At 49.6% G+C, this 17211-nt stretch overlaps 1 protein-coding gene across 3 annotated transcripts in view; it reads right to left on the reverse strand.

Annotated features, from left to right (window-relative positions):
• CPAMD8 (C3 and PZP like alpha-2-macroglobulin domain containing 8) overlaps positions 1-17211 on the reverse strand; it is a 57886-nt gene that overhangs the window by 17100 nt on the left and 23575 nt on the right. For all 3 annotated transcript variants that reach the window (XM_081136987.1, XM_081136985.1, XM_081136986.1), the window contains 9 exons: positions 16505-16666; positions 14948-15090; positions 11547-11609; positions 8833-9064; positions 6194-6347; positions 5692-5822; positions 4524-4575; positions 2357-2655; positions 1564-1789 (listed from right to left, as the gene is read on the reverse strand). In XM_081136987.1, coding sequence (XP_080993113.1) covers positions 1564-1789; positions 2357-2655; positions 4524-4575; positions 5692-5822; positions 6194-6347; positions 8833-9064; positions 11547-11609; positions 14948-15090; positions 16505-16666 — 1462 coding nt within the window. The remainder of the gene's footprint in view (positions 1-1563; positions 1790-2356; positions 2656-4523; positions 4576-5691; positions 5823-6193; positions 6348-8832; positions 9065-11546; positions 11610-14947; positions 15091-16504; positions 16667-17211) is intronic.

Genomic DNA, 17211 nt, shown 5'->3' on the forward strand with positions numbered 1-17211 from the left:
TTCCATGTATGGGACAATGCTCCAACCAACTGAACCACACTGGTCAGGGCTGCATTCCTTGGTTTTAACTCAGGTACTCTTTCTCTGACTTTTTATTATGCTGAATTCTTTTTTCTTTCTGGCTTTTTAAACAGGTGCATTCAAGGCTATGAATTTCCCTCTAAGTATGACTTTGCTGCATCTCACAAATGTTAGTGTACCAATACAGCCATTGTATTCTAAATCATTCTAAATACTTTTTCTAACTTCTAATACAAAATGTGATTTTCTTAATTGTATTCAGGTTTTTTTAAGTTATTTTAAAAATTGATTTGAGAGAGAGAGAGAGAGACATGGATTTGTTGTTCCACTGATTTATGCATTCATTGGTTAATTCTTCTGTGTGCCCTGACAAGAGCTCAAGCCCACAACCTTAGCATATGGGGATAACACTCTAACCAACTGAGCTACACAGCCAAGGAAGTATTTAGATTTTTAATAAAAGTTTCCAGACATGTGTAGTTTTGTTGGTGCATTTTTAAGTTTTTCTTTTATTTCTGGTCTCCTGTGTTCTCATCCCTTCAGCACTGTGTCTTCCTCTTCTTGGCCTCTGCCTTCAAAACTGCTGATGGGCCCTCCAGAACCCCCACTGTTCCATAATCACACCTCCTTTCCTTCCTTGGCCTTTCTTCCTTTCGCACTGAGGCTGCCATTGCTCTTGCAGCCTCTTCCAGTGGTGGGGCTGCCTGGCTACTTTCTCATCAATCTCCTCTGGGTTTCCCAGCTTCTTCTCTGCCCTCCTACCCTACTGTGCTGAAGGCACTGGCACACAAGTCCAGCATTCACCTCCTCTCCATCTCTGCCCACGTGCCTCCTCACCTTTATCTGGGCCACTTGTCTCCTCAACCACCTCTGACCTGACCTCATGCTTCAGAAATCATAAACTCCAATATCTTCTGATCCAGCCACAACCACCAACCCACCTGAGCCCCAGGGTTTCCACTCTGTGATGTCAGAGAGGCCCGAGGCTCTCTCATTCAGATCCATCTGCCTCCTCCTGGCCTTTCACCCTCTCCTCATCCTTCCAACTCCCAACGTTAGATTGATACAGTCCCCACTTTCCACTCCCATGCCTGGGCTACAGAAGACAATGCACAGCCCTAGAGACCCCTGGTCACAGCCTCTTACCCCTATTCAGCCAATGTTCTAAATGCCTGCCCCCCTCACCAGGATTCCCAGGACCCCCATTCCCCACCCTGTACCTGGCTGGCTTCACCTGGCCTTTGAATATCATCCCAGATCCATTGCCCCTACACAGGGTTTGGACCGGGTAGGTGTGGACCTGCCTTTTTGGCCAGGCAAGGAGCTCCTCAAGGGCAGGGTTGGGGTCATCTCTGGGATTGTCCCCAGAGCTCAGCATGGAGAAGGCACTAGAAACTACTTGTCAGGTGAGTGGGTATGTGGCTGGAGGCCCCAGGGGCATGTTCCCAGCAAAGCCCAGTGTGAGACTCAGCCTAAAGTAGCCACCTTGCCCTCTGGGATCTTGCCCCTGCCCTTCTGAACCAGGCCGTGGAGCAGACACACCTATGATGGAAGCGGCAGCCCGCTCAGACCCAGGGATGGCGCTGTGTGGGACCCCCAAGGTGAAGGCCTCACTGTAGCTCTCATCCACCTCCACCTTCCTCCAGGTGCGGAACTCTCCCTTGGAGCCCCAGCCAGTGGAGAAGCCAATGAACTGGACCTCTGGTGCCTTGGGGAGGGCCCAGGTCATGATGACAGACTCATTGGATGGCTCTGGACCATAGCCAACCTGAAAAAAAGAGGCCAAGGCTGCTGGAAGCTGAAGAAAGCATGCAGTGGCACTCAGGTAGCAGTGACACCGGCTACAGGGTCGAGATCAGAGAAACTAGAAGTCACCCCATCCATTCAATGGTCAACAGAGACACAAGCATGGCATCTACAGATTCCAAAGTAACCAGGCTCCCTGGAACCTCTGGGCCTTTGCACATGCCGTTCCTTCTGCCTGGAACATTCTTTGCCCTCGTTTGCCCTGTTTGACTATGTCCCTCCTCTAGGAAGCTGTGTTAGCTGTTCCTTTTCTATGTCCCCTCTTCTTGGCTCAGAAAGTGCCCCCAGCCACCATTTTACCTGTTCATACCCGCTTTCTTTCTCCCAGATCCCCAGGTGTTTCCTCAGGCCATAGGTCTAACCACTTTTTTTAAGGCAACTCCAGGAAGACTGTGAGCAGCCTGAGGCGGTGTCTTGTGTTTGTCTTCCTTCCTCCCCATCCCCCACCAGAGCCAGACACAGAGCAGGAAGAGGCAAACATCAGAGAACCATGAGTTTCCCATGCCCACCCAGGCCAGCCCGGCCATGCCTGGATGAGCCTGCTGTGCCAGCTGATCCAAAATGTTCTGAACTCATCCCAGGAGAGGATCTTGGCCGTGTGTGTGCTGGCCACGGGCTCACCCATCTTGCTGGTGGAGATCCAGGACCTGGTGTTCTGGTGTCCCCCCAGGACAATCTCGATCATCCCCGCTGTGTCTTGGGGCCCGGGGGACAAGGCCACACGGGCGTCATTGTGGGCTCGCACAGCCAGGTTGAATTGAGTGAGGTGCTGTGGTCGCTGCACATACTGGAACTCGTACTTGTTGGGCGTGGAGATATGGACTCTCTCTGGATGGAGGAAAGGAAGAGGGGGCATTGTGGGGCGCCTGTGCCTGTTCCTGGAGCTGAGAATTGGGACAATGGGGAATGGGTCTCACTGTGGCTCAGCCAGCAGCTTCAGGAGGTAGGGCTGCTGGCTTAAAGATGGCATTTCCAATAGCACAGAAAAGACAATTATCACAGGGATAATTCCTACAAAAGATGCACAAGACTTGTACACTGGAAACTGCAAAATACTACTGAAACTAAAGAAGACCCAAAGCAATGGAGAGCCAGACTGTTTGTGGCTCTGAAGACAATACTGCCGAGATATTAACCTATAGATGTGATATAATTCCAACAAAATCCCAGCAGGGCCTTTGGAGAAATTACAAAGCTGATTCTAGAATTTACATGGAAATGCAAAGGACCTGGAAGAGGCAAAACAACTTTGATAAGGAAGAATCGAGTTGGAGGATTCACCCTGCCTGAGACTAACTCTAAAGCTACAGGAATCACAACAGTGTAGTTTTGGTGTAAACATACACAAATACTAAATGGAATGAAACAGGGAATCCAGAAATGGATTCACATATGTATGAAAAACTGACTTTCAATAAAGCTATGAAGGCAATTCCATACAGAAAGAAAAGTCTTTTCAAGAAATGGTGCTAGAGCCCTGGCCAGGTAGCTCAGTGGGTTAGAGCATCATCTTCATAAGCCAAGGTTGTGGGTTTGATCCCGGGTCGGAGCACATACAAGAATCAACCAATCAATGCATAAATAAGTAGAACAAATTGGTTTCTCTCTCTTTTTCCCCCCTGGGGGGGGGGGGTGGTGTTGGAACCACTGGCTACCCAGATGCAGAAAAATGAACCATACCTTGTGTGGTCTCCAAAAATTAACCCAAAATGGGTCATAGCCATTTTATAAATATAAAACCTAAAACTGTAAAACTTTGAGAAGAAAATGTAGGATTTGGCAAAGATTTCTTAGATACAACAAAAAATAATCCATAAAAGAAAAATTGATAAATTGGACCACATCAAAATAAAAAACTTCTGCTCTTTGAAAGACACTATTAAGAGAATGAAGACAAGCTGTGGACTGGGAGAAATATCTTTGTCAAGTATTGGTCTGATTAAGGACTAGTATTCAGAATACATATTCATGCCAAATGCCTTGGCAATGGGAAGGTCATTCACCTGAGGGGTGGATATCACCCAAGGACTCCAGATCCTCAGCTCTGCTTCCTGGCAAAGCCCCCTGGTGACTGCCTGGTGCCCAGCCTGGCCTGAGCTCCAAACTGGACAGGGAAGGGACAGACTGCCCCACAGGCAGCCCAGGCTGACATTCTGCCCAGCATTTCCCTGACTCCTCCAAGGCAGAGGTATGGATGGCCCTTCTCTGGCCATTCCACCTACTGGACACTCTCTGTAGCCATTTCCTGTTCATGGACCATGTGCAGGTATAATGCTAATTTAAGGGGTAGGGTCAAAGAAGACATCAGACCCCATACCTTCTGGAACTCACTTTAATTTCCCATGTCCTCTGCTGTGCCAGGGTTCTGGGTCTCCCTTGTTCCCTTGATGTAAATCTAAGACTTCCCTTCCCTGGACCTTGGGCTCCTTACTTCAGGGCCCTGAGGACAGCACTACTTCTGACCACAGTCTCTTTTCTCATTGGCATCTAGTCCACGATCTGGTGCTCTCACTTTCTGCATAACAGGTATTCAGCCCTCACTCTGGCTTATGGTTGTCCCCAGGCAGGACATCTCAGTTCTCTGCTGCTAGCTCCTCAGCCCCCAGGGAGGGAGGATGCTGACTTAGCAGCTGGAGAGCTACAACACTGCAGGGGTAAGGGCCAAAGTCTTCTGTGGGGTGGGCCTGGGGACTCACCGTTGGGACAGAAGAAAGCACTGTAGGTGTATGTGCGGGGGGCTCCTTCAGGCTGAAACAGAGAAATGGGGAAAACTGGGTGTTGGGGGGGCAGTCAGTGCAGGGGGTGGCCACCCTCCCATAGCAGTGGCTCTTGCTCTGGACAATGCAGAGTGATGCCAACTTCACAGGTACACAGAAAAGGACTGGGCTGCCCACCTCCCAGGCCCATGTGAAGAAATTGAGACTCCCTCCCCCTTCCCTGGGCTACAGTCAAACCAACTCACTAACCACTCCTGGACTTGTCATACTCCCCACACTGCAACCTGCTCTCCTGAACATACTTTTCCTTTGGACTCCCAGCCTGGCTTCCCTCTCTGGGCAGGGAACACTTTTACATGAAGGCTATCATGACCTAAGGCCCCATCTCATGTCCTTTAGCATCGGTCTTCCAAGGACAGGTTCTCCATCCTACTGTCTGTACGAAGCATCTCATCTCTTCCATCCATGCTCTTGCTTCTGCCCCTTCCAGAAACATCTCCCAAGTAATAGAAGGCAGCCAGATTGTTCTCTTGAAAGGAGGCACCCATGCCCTGGCCAGTGTGACTCGGTTGGGCGTTGTCCCATGTACCACAAGATCATTGGTTCAATTCCTAGTCAGGTCACATGCCTGGGTTTCAGGCTCAATCCCCAGTTAGGGTGCGTGTGGGAGGCAGTCGATGAGAGTTTCTCATGTTGATGTTTCTCTCTCTCTCCCCCTCTCCCTTCCTCTCTCTCTCTAAAATCAATAAAAACATTTTTTTTAAAAAAGGAGGCACCCAGAATTGAACCCAATATGGTTCTTAGAGTTTGATGTGACCGGCACAGTCCTGTGGGGCTCTCAACTTTCAATACCTCTTTTATATCACCAAACTAGTAAGCTGGGGCCACACATCCCTGCAGCCCTAGAGAATCCCAGGTTGATTCACCACAGCTTGCTCTGCACCATGGAGAGGGGCTGGATGCTCCCATCTTCTAGAAGGGAAGCCGTCTCACCTGCCTCAAACTACAGAGGAACCTGTGGGGACTGCCCTGGCCCTGGCTTGGGCAGGAACCACACACTCAAGCTGCCTCCCTGCTGACAGAAACCAGGAAATTCCTTAGGGAATCGAGCCCTGACCAAGTGCCTTGGGTGAAGGCATGGGCTTACCTCAACAACCACGCTGCGCCTGATGTGGTCCCTCCCAATGGGGACCCTTCTGTCAATGTAGTTCTCCTCTGTGTGTTTGATGGACTTCCCATCCCGGCAGCAGCTTGTTTCTCCATAAGCTAGGACTTTGGCTGCAGAGATGTGAGTGCTCAGTGCTGCTCTCAGAGCAGGGAGCTGACCTGTCCCCCTTGTACCAGGTGTGCATGTGTGCACATGCATGTGCGAAAGTTGCATGTTGTGCATGTGAGTATGCATATGCATGTGTGCACATGTGTGTTACAATGGTTTGGCACATTAAGAACCTGGCACTAGCAGGCACCCTCAGAGGCTACCTCCCCCTATCTCCTGACCATTCCCTCTGGCCTGCTTCCCCAGCTGCTGTCCTATCCCTCAAGAGGGTCCTCACCTCACCTGCTGCCCCACCCACCCCTCCCAGTGCCTGTGGTCAGCGCCTGGGCCCCTTGGTGGCTTGGAGGGGGTGTCCAAAGAACAGGGCTCTCACCTGTGATGTTGCTGAGCCCCAGGTCACTGAAGGACAGAACCACCCAGGTGGGCTCAGTCTCTCCGGAGGCCATGCACATCTTCTTGGTCAGATGACGTTTGCCAGGATGCCCAACAAATCGGATGCCCTTGTGAACAGAGATCTTCACATATACCTGCAGAAGGCAGGGTGTGCTCATGGTGCCTAGAATCTTTGTGCTTCCCCAGCCATCCCACCACCCACTGCCCACCATCAGCCTTGTCAGCCCTCTCCAAAAGTTATGCCCTCCTTGGAAGGCACCCTTTCCACCAAACAGAACCAATACTCACCATAGTCCTGCTGGGAGCCCCCTTCCTCCCTTAGCTCCCCACATCCCACAGGTCCATTTCCCCCTCAGGACCAAGACCAGTTCAAGGGCAACCTCTCCACATCCACCCTGTGGCATCGAATGATGAACCACTCCCCCCTGCAGGCCCCATAGAGTAAGTCCTCTGACCCTCCACTCCAACCACTGAGGTCTACAGCATCATAACAGAGCTCTGTGTGTATATGTGTGCACATATATGTCTCTGTGTACGTGTCTTTATAAACCCCAATCTAGAATAGGCTCTTTGCTCCACGTTTGTCCAGCCAGCATATATGAAGTACCTAGTGGGTACAGGTGCCCTGCTAGGAGCTAAAGAAACAGAAGTGAATGAAACACTAAGCCTGTGGGAGCGAGTGGGGCCAGGTTGAGCTCTCATGCCCAGTTTTTAGATAGGAAAGCTGAGGCAAAATGAGCTGGTAATTTAGCTAAGCTAAAGCCCAGAGGTCTTCTGAAGACAGTGAGACACAGATATGTTGAGACCACACCTAAACCCCCAGTAGCCTCGGCGCCCTTCAGGTCACAAATTCCAACTACTCCCTCAACAGATGTCCTCAATTTTCAGGAAAAGCCAGAAATCTGTTTTGGAGGGGGTAAAGTCTCTTGGTTTCCAGTGTCTCAGGTTTGGGGCTGTAGCTCATATCTGTCATCAGTGTAAAATAACCCAGAGGCCTTGAGGGTCCCTGTGCATATGGGCAGGGCCAGTAAAAGGACAGCCATATCCCCAGTGCCCAGCTGGCCGGGGTGCAGCTAAAACCTGTGGCCAGAACGCTGGGCCAACCTGCAGAGATCAGCAGGCTTGCTCCTAGCTGGACTCGTGTCCCTGTGCCTCACTTACCTCTCTGTCCCAGCCTCAGTTTACAATCCCTGGCCCTGAGCTGCCTCTAACCATGGGGAGCCCTCTTCCTCTCCCTTCCTCTCACCCGCCAGCTGACATCCAAGCTGAGGTGGGGCTCAAAGATGACAAAAGTCAGGGAGGACGGGTGCCCCTGGTCTACCCAAGCTGCACCAAAAGCACAGCCCCCAAACACCCCTTTCCCATTGTGCCCCGACCTGATCTTGGTCTTCATGGATCCCTCCACCTCACCTGCCATCCCTACCCATCATCACGTTCTAAAATCCCCAGCCTCCAAAGTCAGCCTCCTCCAGGGGAGTTGTTGTGGGTTGAACTGTGTCCCCCAAAAAGATATATTGAAGTTCTAACCCCCACTACCTGTAAATATGACCTTATTTAGAAATAGGGTCATCAAATTACAATGAGGTCTTAGGGTGGACCCTAATCTAATATGACTGGGGTGCTTCCTTATAAGAGAAAATGTGGACACAGACATTCACAGAGGGAAAGTGGCCACCTGAAGACAGAGGCAGAGATGGGAGTGATGCAGCCACAGCAAAAGGAACACCAAGCGTTGCCGGCAGCCACCAGAAGCCAGGAGAGCCATGGGACAAGCTCTCCCTCAGACCCTCTAGAAGAAGCCAGCTTTGCCCACACCTTGACCCTGGACTCTGGCCCTTGGAACTCTGAGAGTTTGAGCCCCTACAAGAAACTGCCCCGACAAGAAACTGATACAGAAGCCTTTTCTATTTCCTCTAAGAAGGAGCCCTGGCCCCACTGCACACCCCCACAGGCACTAGAATGATATTCTGTGACACATGAAAATTATGTGAAATTCAAGTTTCAGTGTCCAGAAATAAAGATTATAGGCATGCAGCCATGCCCACTCATGTGCATATCATCTATGAAGGCTTTCCTGCTACAACAGCTGAGTTCAGTAGCTGCGACAGAGACCATCTGGTCGGCAAAGACTGAAATATTTACTGCCAGGCTCTTTACGGAAAAAGTGTGCTGACCCCTGCTCCATGCCATTACATACCTACAGGCCAAGAGTCAGGGATGCTGGCTCCATCACATCTGTCACCCCCCAAACCTGCCAGGCACACATACCCACCCCAGCTCACCCAAGCTTAGATGACTGGTGACTTAGAGGCCAATCCCATCCTGCCTCTGTGTCCTCAATACAACAGATGCTGCTCCCTATAGTACCCCCCTGCTTCCCCAACATCAAAGGTGCTATCCCATGGCCCCCCAGGATAACCCCGTTTCCCAGACCTCCTCAATATCACAGATGCTCACCCCACGGCCTCCCTAGGATGACCCCATCTCACCACTGCCTCCCTGATAGCAAAGATGCCATGCCCCCTCCAACACCCTCCTGGATGACCCCATCCCCCCTCCTGACATCATGGATGCTGCCCCTGAAACAAGATAGGCTATGCAGGGGTGCAGGTTCGGTACCTCAGTGCAGGTGCCCATGTAGTTATAGATGCTGAGCGGGATCTTGACCTGCTCCCCGCGGACCACATGGAGGGGCAGCGTGAAGTCCACAAAGAAGGGCTTGAAGGTCTTCAGCAAGGAGGGCTTGGCGATGCCCAGGCCCCACTCAGAGGACAGACCCACAGCCTCGCCCACCCAGCTGGTGATGGAGTCAGGGACCTGCACACTGAATGTCTCCTCGCCAGAAGAGTCACTGCAGAAAGATGGACAACCCATGGGCTCTTCTCCAGGGCCATGTTAGGTGGGAACAGACAACTCAGGGCCACGCTAGGTGGGAACAGATAACTAGCCACACGGCCTTGGGGCCCAGGGAAGTGTCCCTTGCAGCTTGGAAATAATAAATTTACAACATCATGGAACGTGGGACAGCAGAAAGCCATCCCTCTGGCCCGAGTTGCTGTAATCAGAAACATGAATGGCTCTCAGAGCAACTGTGGACACAGGCCCCCAAAATACAGGTTCAGAGGTACAAACTTGAGCGGTGAGTGCTCTGTCCAGCTTAGGAGAGAAAGATGCTGACTCGAGGGGACCAGTCACTTAGGGAATGTTTATGAGTCCCAGAAAGGGATGTCCACGCCCTGATGTCTGGCACCCGTAAATGTGCCCTTATTTGGAAACAGGTCTTTGTAGATGTAACTAGTTAACATGAGGTCATGCTGGAGCAGGGTGGTCCCTAATCCAGTAACAGGTATCCTTATAAGAAGAGGGAAATTCTGATACAGAGGGGGAAAGGCCATGTGAAGACAAGACAGACACACGGGCAGAGGGCCATGGGAAGACGGAGGCAGAGATTGGGGTCATGCTGCCACAAACCAAGGAACACCTAGAGCCCCCAGAAGCCGGGAGAGACAGGAAGGATCCTCCCCTAGGACCTCCGGAGGGAGCTCAGCTTGCTGACACCTTGATCTCGGACTTCTGGCCTCCAGAGCTGAGAGAATAAATTTCTGTTGTTTTAAGTTCTCCAATTTGTGATCATTTGTCACGGCAGGCCCAGGAACCTGATGTGCTACTGCCCTCCCCCAAAAAACAAACAAAGACCATAAAGAACATAAAAAGTCTTATCAATAATGTTTAAATTGATTACATGAAACAACAGTATTTGGGGCACCTGTTTCTTTTTACCCTTTTTGGCACGGCACTAGGGACTGAAATTACATCATACAGCGCTGCTCAGGAAACATGCCAGATTCTCCCTGCCCCTGCCAATGGCACACTGATCACTCTAGGATGGCTCTGGGGACAAACTCTATTGTCTCCTTTGCATTCCGAAGATGTCCTTTAGAGATTTGTCTTAGCATTTGGTGCAAAAGTCTCATTGGAAAATAAAACCTACAACCTGAGGAGAAGCCCAAGAATTGAAGCGGGCATCACACCTGGGCTAGCAGGGAGCCCGGCTGCTGCTCCTCACCCGCCCGCTCCACCTCTGTCCACTTCCAGGGAACACCTTGAATCTCAAGTCTCAAATCCCTGGTTGCACCTCTATGTGGCTCTCCACCCCACCCCCACAGCCATGCAACCTTCATGCCCCCTCTCGGCCCCTCCTGGCTCACTCCAACTTTATGGAAACCCACCAGCTGCTCCCACCCCCCTGGCCTGCCCCTGCTGGGCCTGCCATGTGGACACGCTCCTTTTCTTCATTATCCATCCACCTTGTGGGACTCAGCTGGGGCTCCACTTGCCCTGGGCGCCTCTCCAGCTTCTCCAAAGGGCTCCTCTTCTGCCTCTCGAGGCCTGGCCCCGCCCACCATGAGAACACCGACGCTACTGAAGCATGAAGCCTCTTAGGGCATAAATAGTAAATTCTTTGAGTGAGGGGACCCTGCCCACTTTGTTCAAGACACCATTCCTGGCACCAAAAACATCACCTGGCACCCAGAAAGCAGATACATTTGAATGATGATGGCAGCCCATGTAAAATCTGGGATTCCGGAGCAAAATGCAATAATCCGGATCTATTCTGACCAGGAGTTAAGCCTTCCCATAATGGGGACACACACATCTGTGAAAGCAGCCTGAGGAACCCCCTGCGGTGTGCTCGGTTCTGTGCGGTGCACATGCCATGTGCCTTGTGGCACCTCGTGCCTACAAGGGGGACTTGGCTCAGGAGTGGGCCACCCGGGGGCCCAGGGGTCTGAACTTTCAGGCCTCACTGGTTCCCCAGGGCAGGCCACACTACCTTCTACTGGTACCACTGGTGCCTCATACTGAGCATTGAAAGAAAAAAGCCAGTTGCATCCAGCAGGAACTTGGCGGGGCACTGCTGCTTCAAGAACTAAAAGGAGAGAGAATGTGGAAAGGAAATGTGCTGAGAAAAGCAGCCTGTTTTTCGGGCAGGAGTCCGAGTCCCCTGAGGAGCAAGGAGGAGGTAGGTGGGGTTGAGTTCATGTTCCAGGGAACTGTAATCGTTTTAATGAGCTCGTTATGCAAACAGAGCGGATAGAGTTACCCCAAGAGGGAGTCATAAGAGGCACAAAGCCCTTGCATTTTATATTTCATGGGCGGATGTCCGAGGCTGTAGCAGGATTCAGGGATTTTACGTGTTAGAAAAACATGGCCAACGTCTCACTCAGATGTGGGTGTCAGATCTGCAGGCAAATCCCCTGGGAACAATCTGGACTTAGTGAGTGCCTCAGAGTCAGCCCACAAAGACAGCGAAGGAAAGGGGTCTACTGCACCTGATGTTGAGACAGTGCCAAATCCACGTTTCCGGGAAGAAGGTCCTTTTCCTCTTCTCTGCCCTATGAAAAAAAGAGAAAGAAACACAAAACGAAGTGATTGAAGTCTCATGGACATAACTTAATTCTGTCACCTGGCAGGTCAGCATTCTACTCAATTAGGACTTAATGTGCTAATTCTCTTGCCAGTTAACATTCTACTCAATTAGGACTAGAAGTGAGTCGCCAAAGGCTTGGCAAAATCACCTTAAAATGACAGTGGTGCTTCATTGCCTGAATTTAGGAGGTAAGAAGGGCCATAGGGACTACCCCAAACCCTCCCCTTGGCTAATTTCCCTCCCTGGGTTTGTCCTGTTTTTCTGCACCATCACAAGAGCTGTGCACCACCCCCAACCCCTCCCATTTCCTAAAGAGTGCCTTTTATTCTTGGTCCATCCTCAGAAGCCTCACAACCCACCTTCCCTGGGGGCTGTCCCTGCACTTAAAAAAAAAAAAGTCCTACTCAAAATTTAGCAAAACCTCTCAAAGTTAAAAAAATTGTCAGATTCTTTCAACCTATAATAGGAATGCGCCCTGGAAATGCTCACAAACACCTGTGCAAAGACAGAGGGAGTAGTTCATGGCAGCCCTGTGAGAATTAGCAAAAGGCCGAAATCCCCATCAGGCAGGAGACTGGTTAATCACATGATAGTACATTCATACAGTAGAATATTATATGTCTGTGAAAAAGAGTGAGGTAAGCATATGGAATATCTCCAAGGCTTATTGTTGACTTTAAAAATGAGGTACAGCCCGGCCAGGCGCGGCTCAGCAGTTGAGCGTCAACCTAGGATCCAGGCGATCCAGGTCCGATTCCTGGTCAGGGCACATGCCCAGGTTGCGGGCTCAATCAATGACTCTCTCATCATTGATGTTTCTACCTCTCTCTCTCCCTCGCCTTTCCTCTCTCTGAAATCAATAAAGATATATTTTAAAAAATAATGATAAATAAATAAATAAAAATGAGGTACAAAACAGTATTATAGTCTTCTCCCATTTATGTTTTTTTTAATCCTTAAATACGCACAAAAAATGTAAAAATCGCCCAGCCAGAGTGGCTCAATGGTTGAATGTTGACCTATGGACCAGGAGGTCACGGTTCGATTCCCGGTCAGGGCACATGCCCAGGTTGCTCGCTCGATCCCGGGTAGGGGATGTGCAGGAGGCAGCTGATCAATGACTTTCATCATTGATGTTTCTCTCTCTCTCCCCCTTTCCCTTCCTCTTTATGAAATCAACAAAAACAATGAAAAAAAGAAGTAAAAATCTTTATATATGCACAAAAAACTTTCTAGAAGGATATCTAAGAAGTTATTGACCATGGTTGTCTCTAGGAAGGGAATAAGAGGCTCTGGAGGTGAGAGACTCTGCTTCGTTGTATAACCTTCCATACTGTTTGAAAAACTTTTAACCACATGCTTACAGGTATGAAAAATATCTTGTCCTTGAATTAAGAATGTTATCCAATTACAAAAAGGCACAGACAGCTGCTTTTTAAGGCATTTCTTGTGCCTTTCTCATTGGGATTTACAGTTACCTTTGTGGTTTTGAGTTTCAGAAGGCTGCTTCCAGGCCACACTCTCGAGGCCGTTGGGGCAATGACTGACTGGTAGGAACTGAGGGGCCAGTATTCCACTTCCCTCACTCAACCACATCTTAGAAATGCATCTGTCTGCATCCAAACTACCGTAGGAAAAGCCTGGTCTGCCCATGCCCTGATTTGGAATTTGGAAACTAAGATCCTTATGGGCCTGCCCCACTCCTGGTAAATGTGTGGCCCAGGCAGGAAGAACCCAGGGGACCCAAGGACCCAGGAACCACTGCAGAGGGGACTAGGGATTGGGAAGGTTTTCAATCTGGGCAGAGAAAGCTTGAAAGATGAAGAGGGCTTTCGTGGATAGGCCCACCAGAGCGGAAGACCTTCTGGTCCACTTCTGATTCAGAACAAGGGTTGAGAAGTCTGGGGCCCATGCTCAAAGTCTCTGGAGAGACCCAGATACTGAGGGACTGCTGACCACACTGACCCCATTCCTGGTCCCCTTTGGTTCTATGCCCTCTCTCAGAGGAGTAGGTGGGAAAGAGGAAAGCCAAGGCTTGCCTCCCCTGTCCTAGCTCATGCGCCCTTAAATCTAGAGAGAGTGGAGAGGCTAAGTCTCCAGAGCATTCTTCCCCTTCCTAAGCTGGCTGGCTGAGGCCTGTGATTGACAAGCCAGTGGCAGAGGCAGAGGAATGAAGGAGGTGGGAGAAAAAAGGCAGTAGGGGAGCAGAAGGGAGGGGACAAAGGGGGGAACAGGAGAGAGGAGAAAACATCACCTCCTATGAAATAAGTTTCCATGACTCCAGGGACAAAACCACAAATGTGAGGAAGATATGTGACCCTCTCTCTCAGTAATTGATAAATAGGCAAACAAACAAACAAAAAATGAGTAAGGATATGGAGGATCTGGGTACCACCATCAGTAGTCTTGAGCAAAAGTATGCATAGAGAGCCCTGTACCCAATGATGGGGGTTTGGATATTCAAACAGACATGAGCATTTACAAACACTGGCAATATAGTCAGTCTCCAAAATAAAAACCAGACAGTGGATATCATACAGACCATGGTCATTGGATATGATGCACATTTGAAACAAATTTACAGAACACATTTTTAAAAAATCACTTGAAAATTTAAAACACTTCTGGACAAGTCACAGCACAGAAAGGGAACATTCTGAGCTATAATGGAAACACTTACAGCACAACTCAGGTGCAGCCAAAGCAGTACTCTGAGGGAAATTCCTAGCCTTCAAAAGGCTTAAACATTTAGAGTTAAAATAAGAAAAACTGTAAAGTAGTTATTTGGTGTCCAATTTGAGAAGACAGAGGGTTGGAGGGGAAGGAGGAAGAGAGAAAAAGAAGCAGGAAGAAAGAGGAAGGGTAATAGAATTTTCTAAGCAGAGTCAATGGGAGCTGGAGGATCAAGCCCCAGCTTCCCTCCCTGCCCTGATCCTTCTGTCCCTAGGCAGGTCTGTTCCCCTGATAGACCTTTGTCTCTCTGTGCCCCCAACCCATGCACTGGGGCAGGGCCAAGAACTGGGATGGGTGGGGCTGAATGCTCAGTGCCCCAGCCCACTAGGTCAGTGGTGATTTTGTTCCCAAAGGGACAATGAGTGATGCCTGAAAACATTTTTGCTTGTTACACTGGGTGAAATTGATGCTATTGTCATCTGATAGTGTCATGGCCCTGCTGTAGGCCAGGGATGCTACTCAACACACTATAGTGCATGGGACAGCCTCACTACAGAGAATGATCTGGCCCCAGCCTTAGATATCAACAGGATGAAGTTAGAAAACTCTCCTTGAGGCAGCAGCAATTACCTGGGAGGTTGCCTGGAGGATGCCACTGCCACCAGGCTCCCCGTGTGGGGTTGGAAGGCGTGGACAGCCTCATCGGTGTATAGGCCACCATCCTGCCGGTGGTTCAGGCTCACCAGGTCAGTCATCACCACCAGTCCTGTTTCCTAGGCAACAGACAACATCCAGACCCACAGTGGGGAAGTGGATGTGATGTTCCCAACAGTTCTCCTCACCCTGAGGCCACTGATCCAACATTGTTTCTGTGTCAAGGCCATGCTGCCGGCTTGGTGACATGGACTGAGGGGGTCATGGCACCCAGTGACCATCCAGGGCAGAGTAGAGGAAAGGCCAATACATTTGTGACTCAGACACAAAAGGCCATATGTTATATCATTCCATTTATATGAAATGTCCAGAACAGGCAAATCCAGAGAGACAGAAAGCAGAATGGTGGTTGCCAGGGGCTGGGGGAGGGGAAATAGGGAGTGACTGCTAATGGAGATGAGGTTTCCTTTTGGGGTGATGGAAATGCTGCACAGCATTGCAAATATACTAAATGCCACTGAATTGTTCACTTTCAAATGGGTTAATTTTCTGTTGTGTGAATTTCACACACACGAAAAAATTGTTGCAGTGCATGATGCAGACCAAGGGCCAATGACTTATAATTATCTTCATCACTCTACTAATTATTGAAAACAACTGGGTTGAGGAGACTGTCTGACTGCTTTGTGAATAGAAATTTAAACCTAATTCCTTTGACTCAGAAACATCACCTCTTAATTTCAAAAGCTGGCAGGACCCAGGGGTTCAAGTCGCCAGGAATTCAACAAACATACATTTGAAGCATCATTTGTTCTGACATACATATGTAGATATAGATAGGTATATAATAAATATATTTTAGTTAATATAGCAAAATAAGCCATTTGTTCAAACATACTATGTGAGATATATATATATAATTTTTAAAGCTAATATGGCAAAAGGTTAATTGTGAAATCTAGTTGGTAGGTATACAGGTGTTTATAAATTTGTTCAGCTTTTCCATATGTATGAAAAATTCCATAGTAAAGATGATTTTAAACTGGGACGAAAAGCACCTTCAGATGGGCCATGCATTCGAGTGGAGAGCGTCAGCATGCTAAGGTGGGCGCCCAGCATGACCTAGGCTGACACTTGTGCATACTGCAGCTGCAGGCAGCATCTCCGCCCTTGTAGCCAGGAAGGAGAGGGATGGGAGGGAGCTACAAATGTCGTTGCAAGTGAGCCTGCTGCCTGAGAACACAGCCACCTGCTCCCAATGTGAAGGTTTTCCTGCCAGCAAAGCACCTGAACATCATTGCTCCCTATCAAGTTCAAGTCAGCCCACGCTGATAACCATTCTACACACATGCGCCCAGCACATTGGGAGGGTCCACTTATGAGCTTTCATTGGGGAGAATCGCACACGAGTTCTGCAGCAATAGAAGTTTGAAAGCTTCCACCCCCACCCATCTCTGTATCCCTGAGACCCTTTGTTTCAAAATGAGAGGAGCACAGAAGTGGGCAGTGGGCTCCAAGACCACCTCTCCTTACGGTGAAGGCAAACCCGGAGTCCTTGGTGACACCCCAGAGCCACGGGAAGATGAAGGAGCGCCGTCGTCGTCGGGAGGTCAGCCCAGCCCACCAGAGGGGTCCGTCCTCCCATGACACCCTGAAGGCATCAGAAACGTCATAATCTTCCAATTCCTGGAAAACCTACAGGCAATGGGGGGAGTGGGGATCAGTCAGCTAAGGGTTTCTTTTCAGCCCAAACTGGCTCTCATGGGTCTGGCATGCTCCCATCTCAACCTCCCTTCCCATGCATCAGTGGGAGGCAGTCTTAGAAGACAGGCATTGGTGGTGTTAAAAATTATTTAAAGCAGCCCTAGCCAGTTTTTCTCAGTGGTTAGAGTGTCAGCCTGCGGACTGAAGGGTCCAGGTTCAATTCTGGCCAAGGGCGTGTGCAGGCTTGATGCCCAGCCTCAGTAGGGGTGTGTTCAGGAGGTGACCAATCGATGTGTCCCTCTCACATCAATGTATGTTTCCCTCTCTCTCTCTCTCTCTCTGAAAAACAATGGGGGGGGGGAATATCCTTGGATGAGGATTATAAATAAATAAGTAAATAAATAAATAAATAAAATGGAGCAACTTTAAAATGGAGCCGGAGCTGCCATGCTGAGGAACCACCATGCAGAGGAGCTGCCTTGCACAACTTATGCCTCAAACCTTTGGAATATTAAAACTGGGCAAAATAACCTTTG

Source organism: Miniopterus schreibersii (assembly GCF_964146895.1).
Source record: "Miniopterus schreibersii genome assembly, chromosome: 4".
Taxonomy (NCBI): domain Eukaryota; kingdom Metazoa; phylum Chordata; class Mammalia; order Chiroptera; family Miniopteridae; genus Miniopterus; species Miniopterus schreibersii.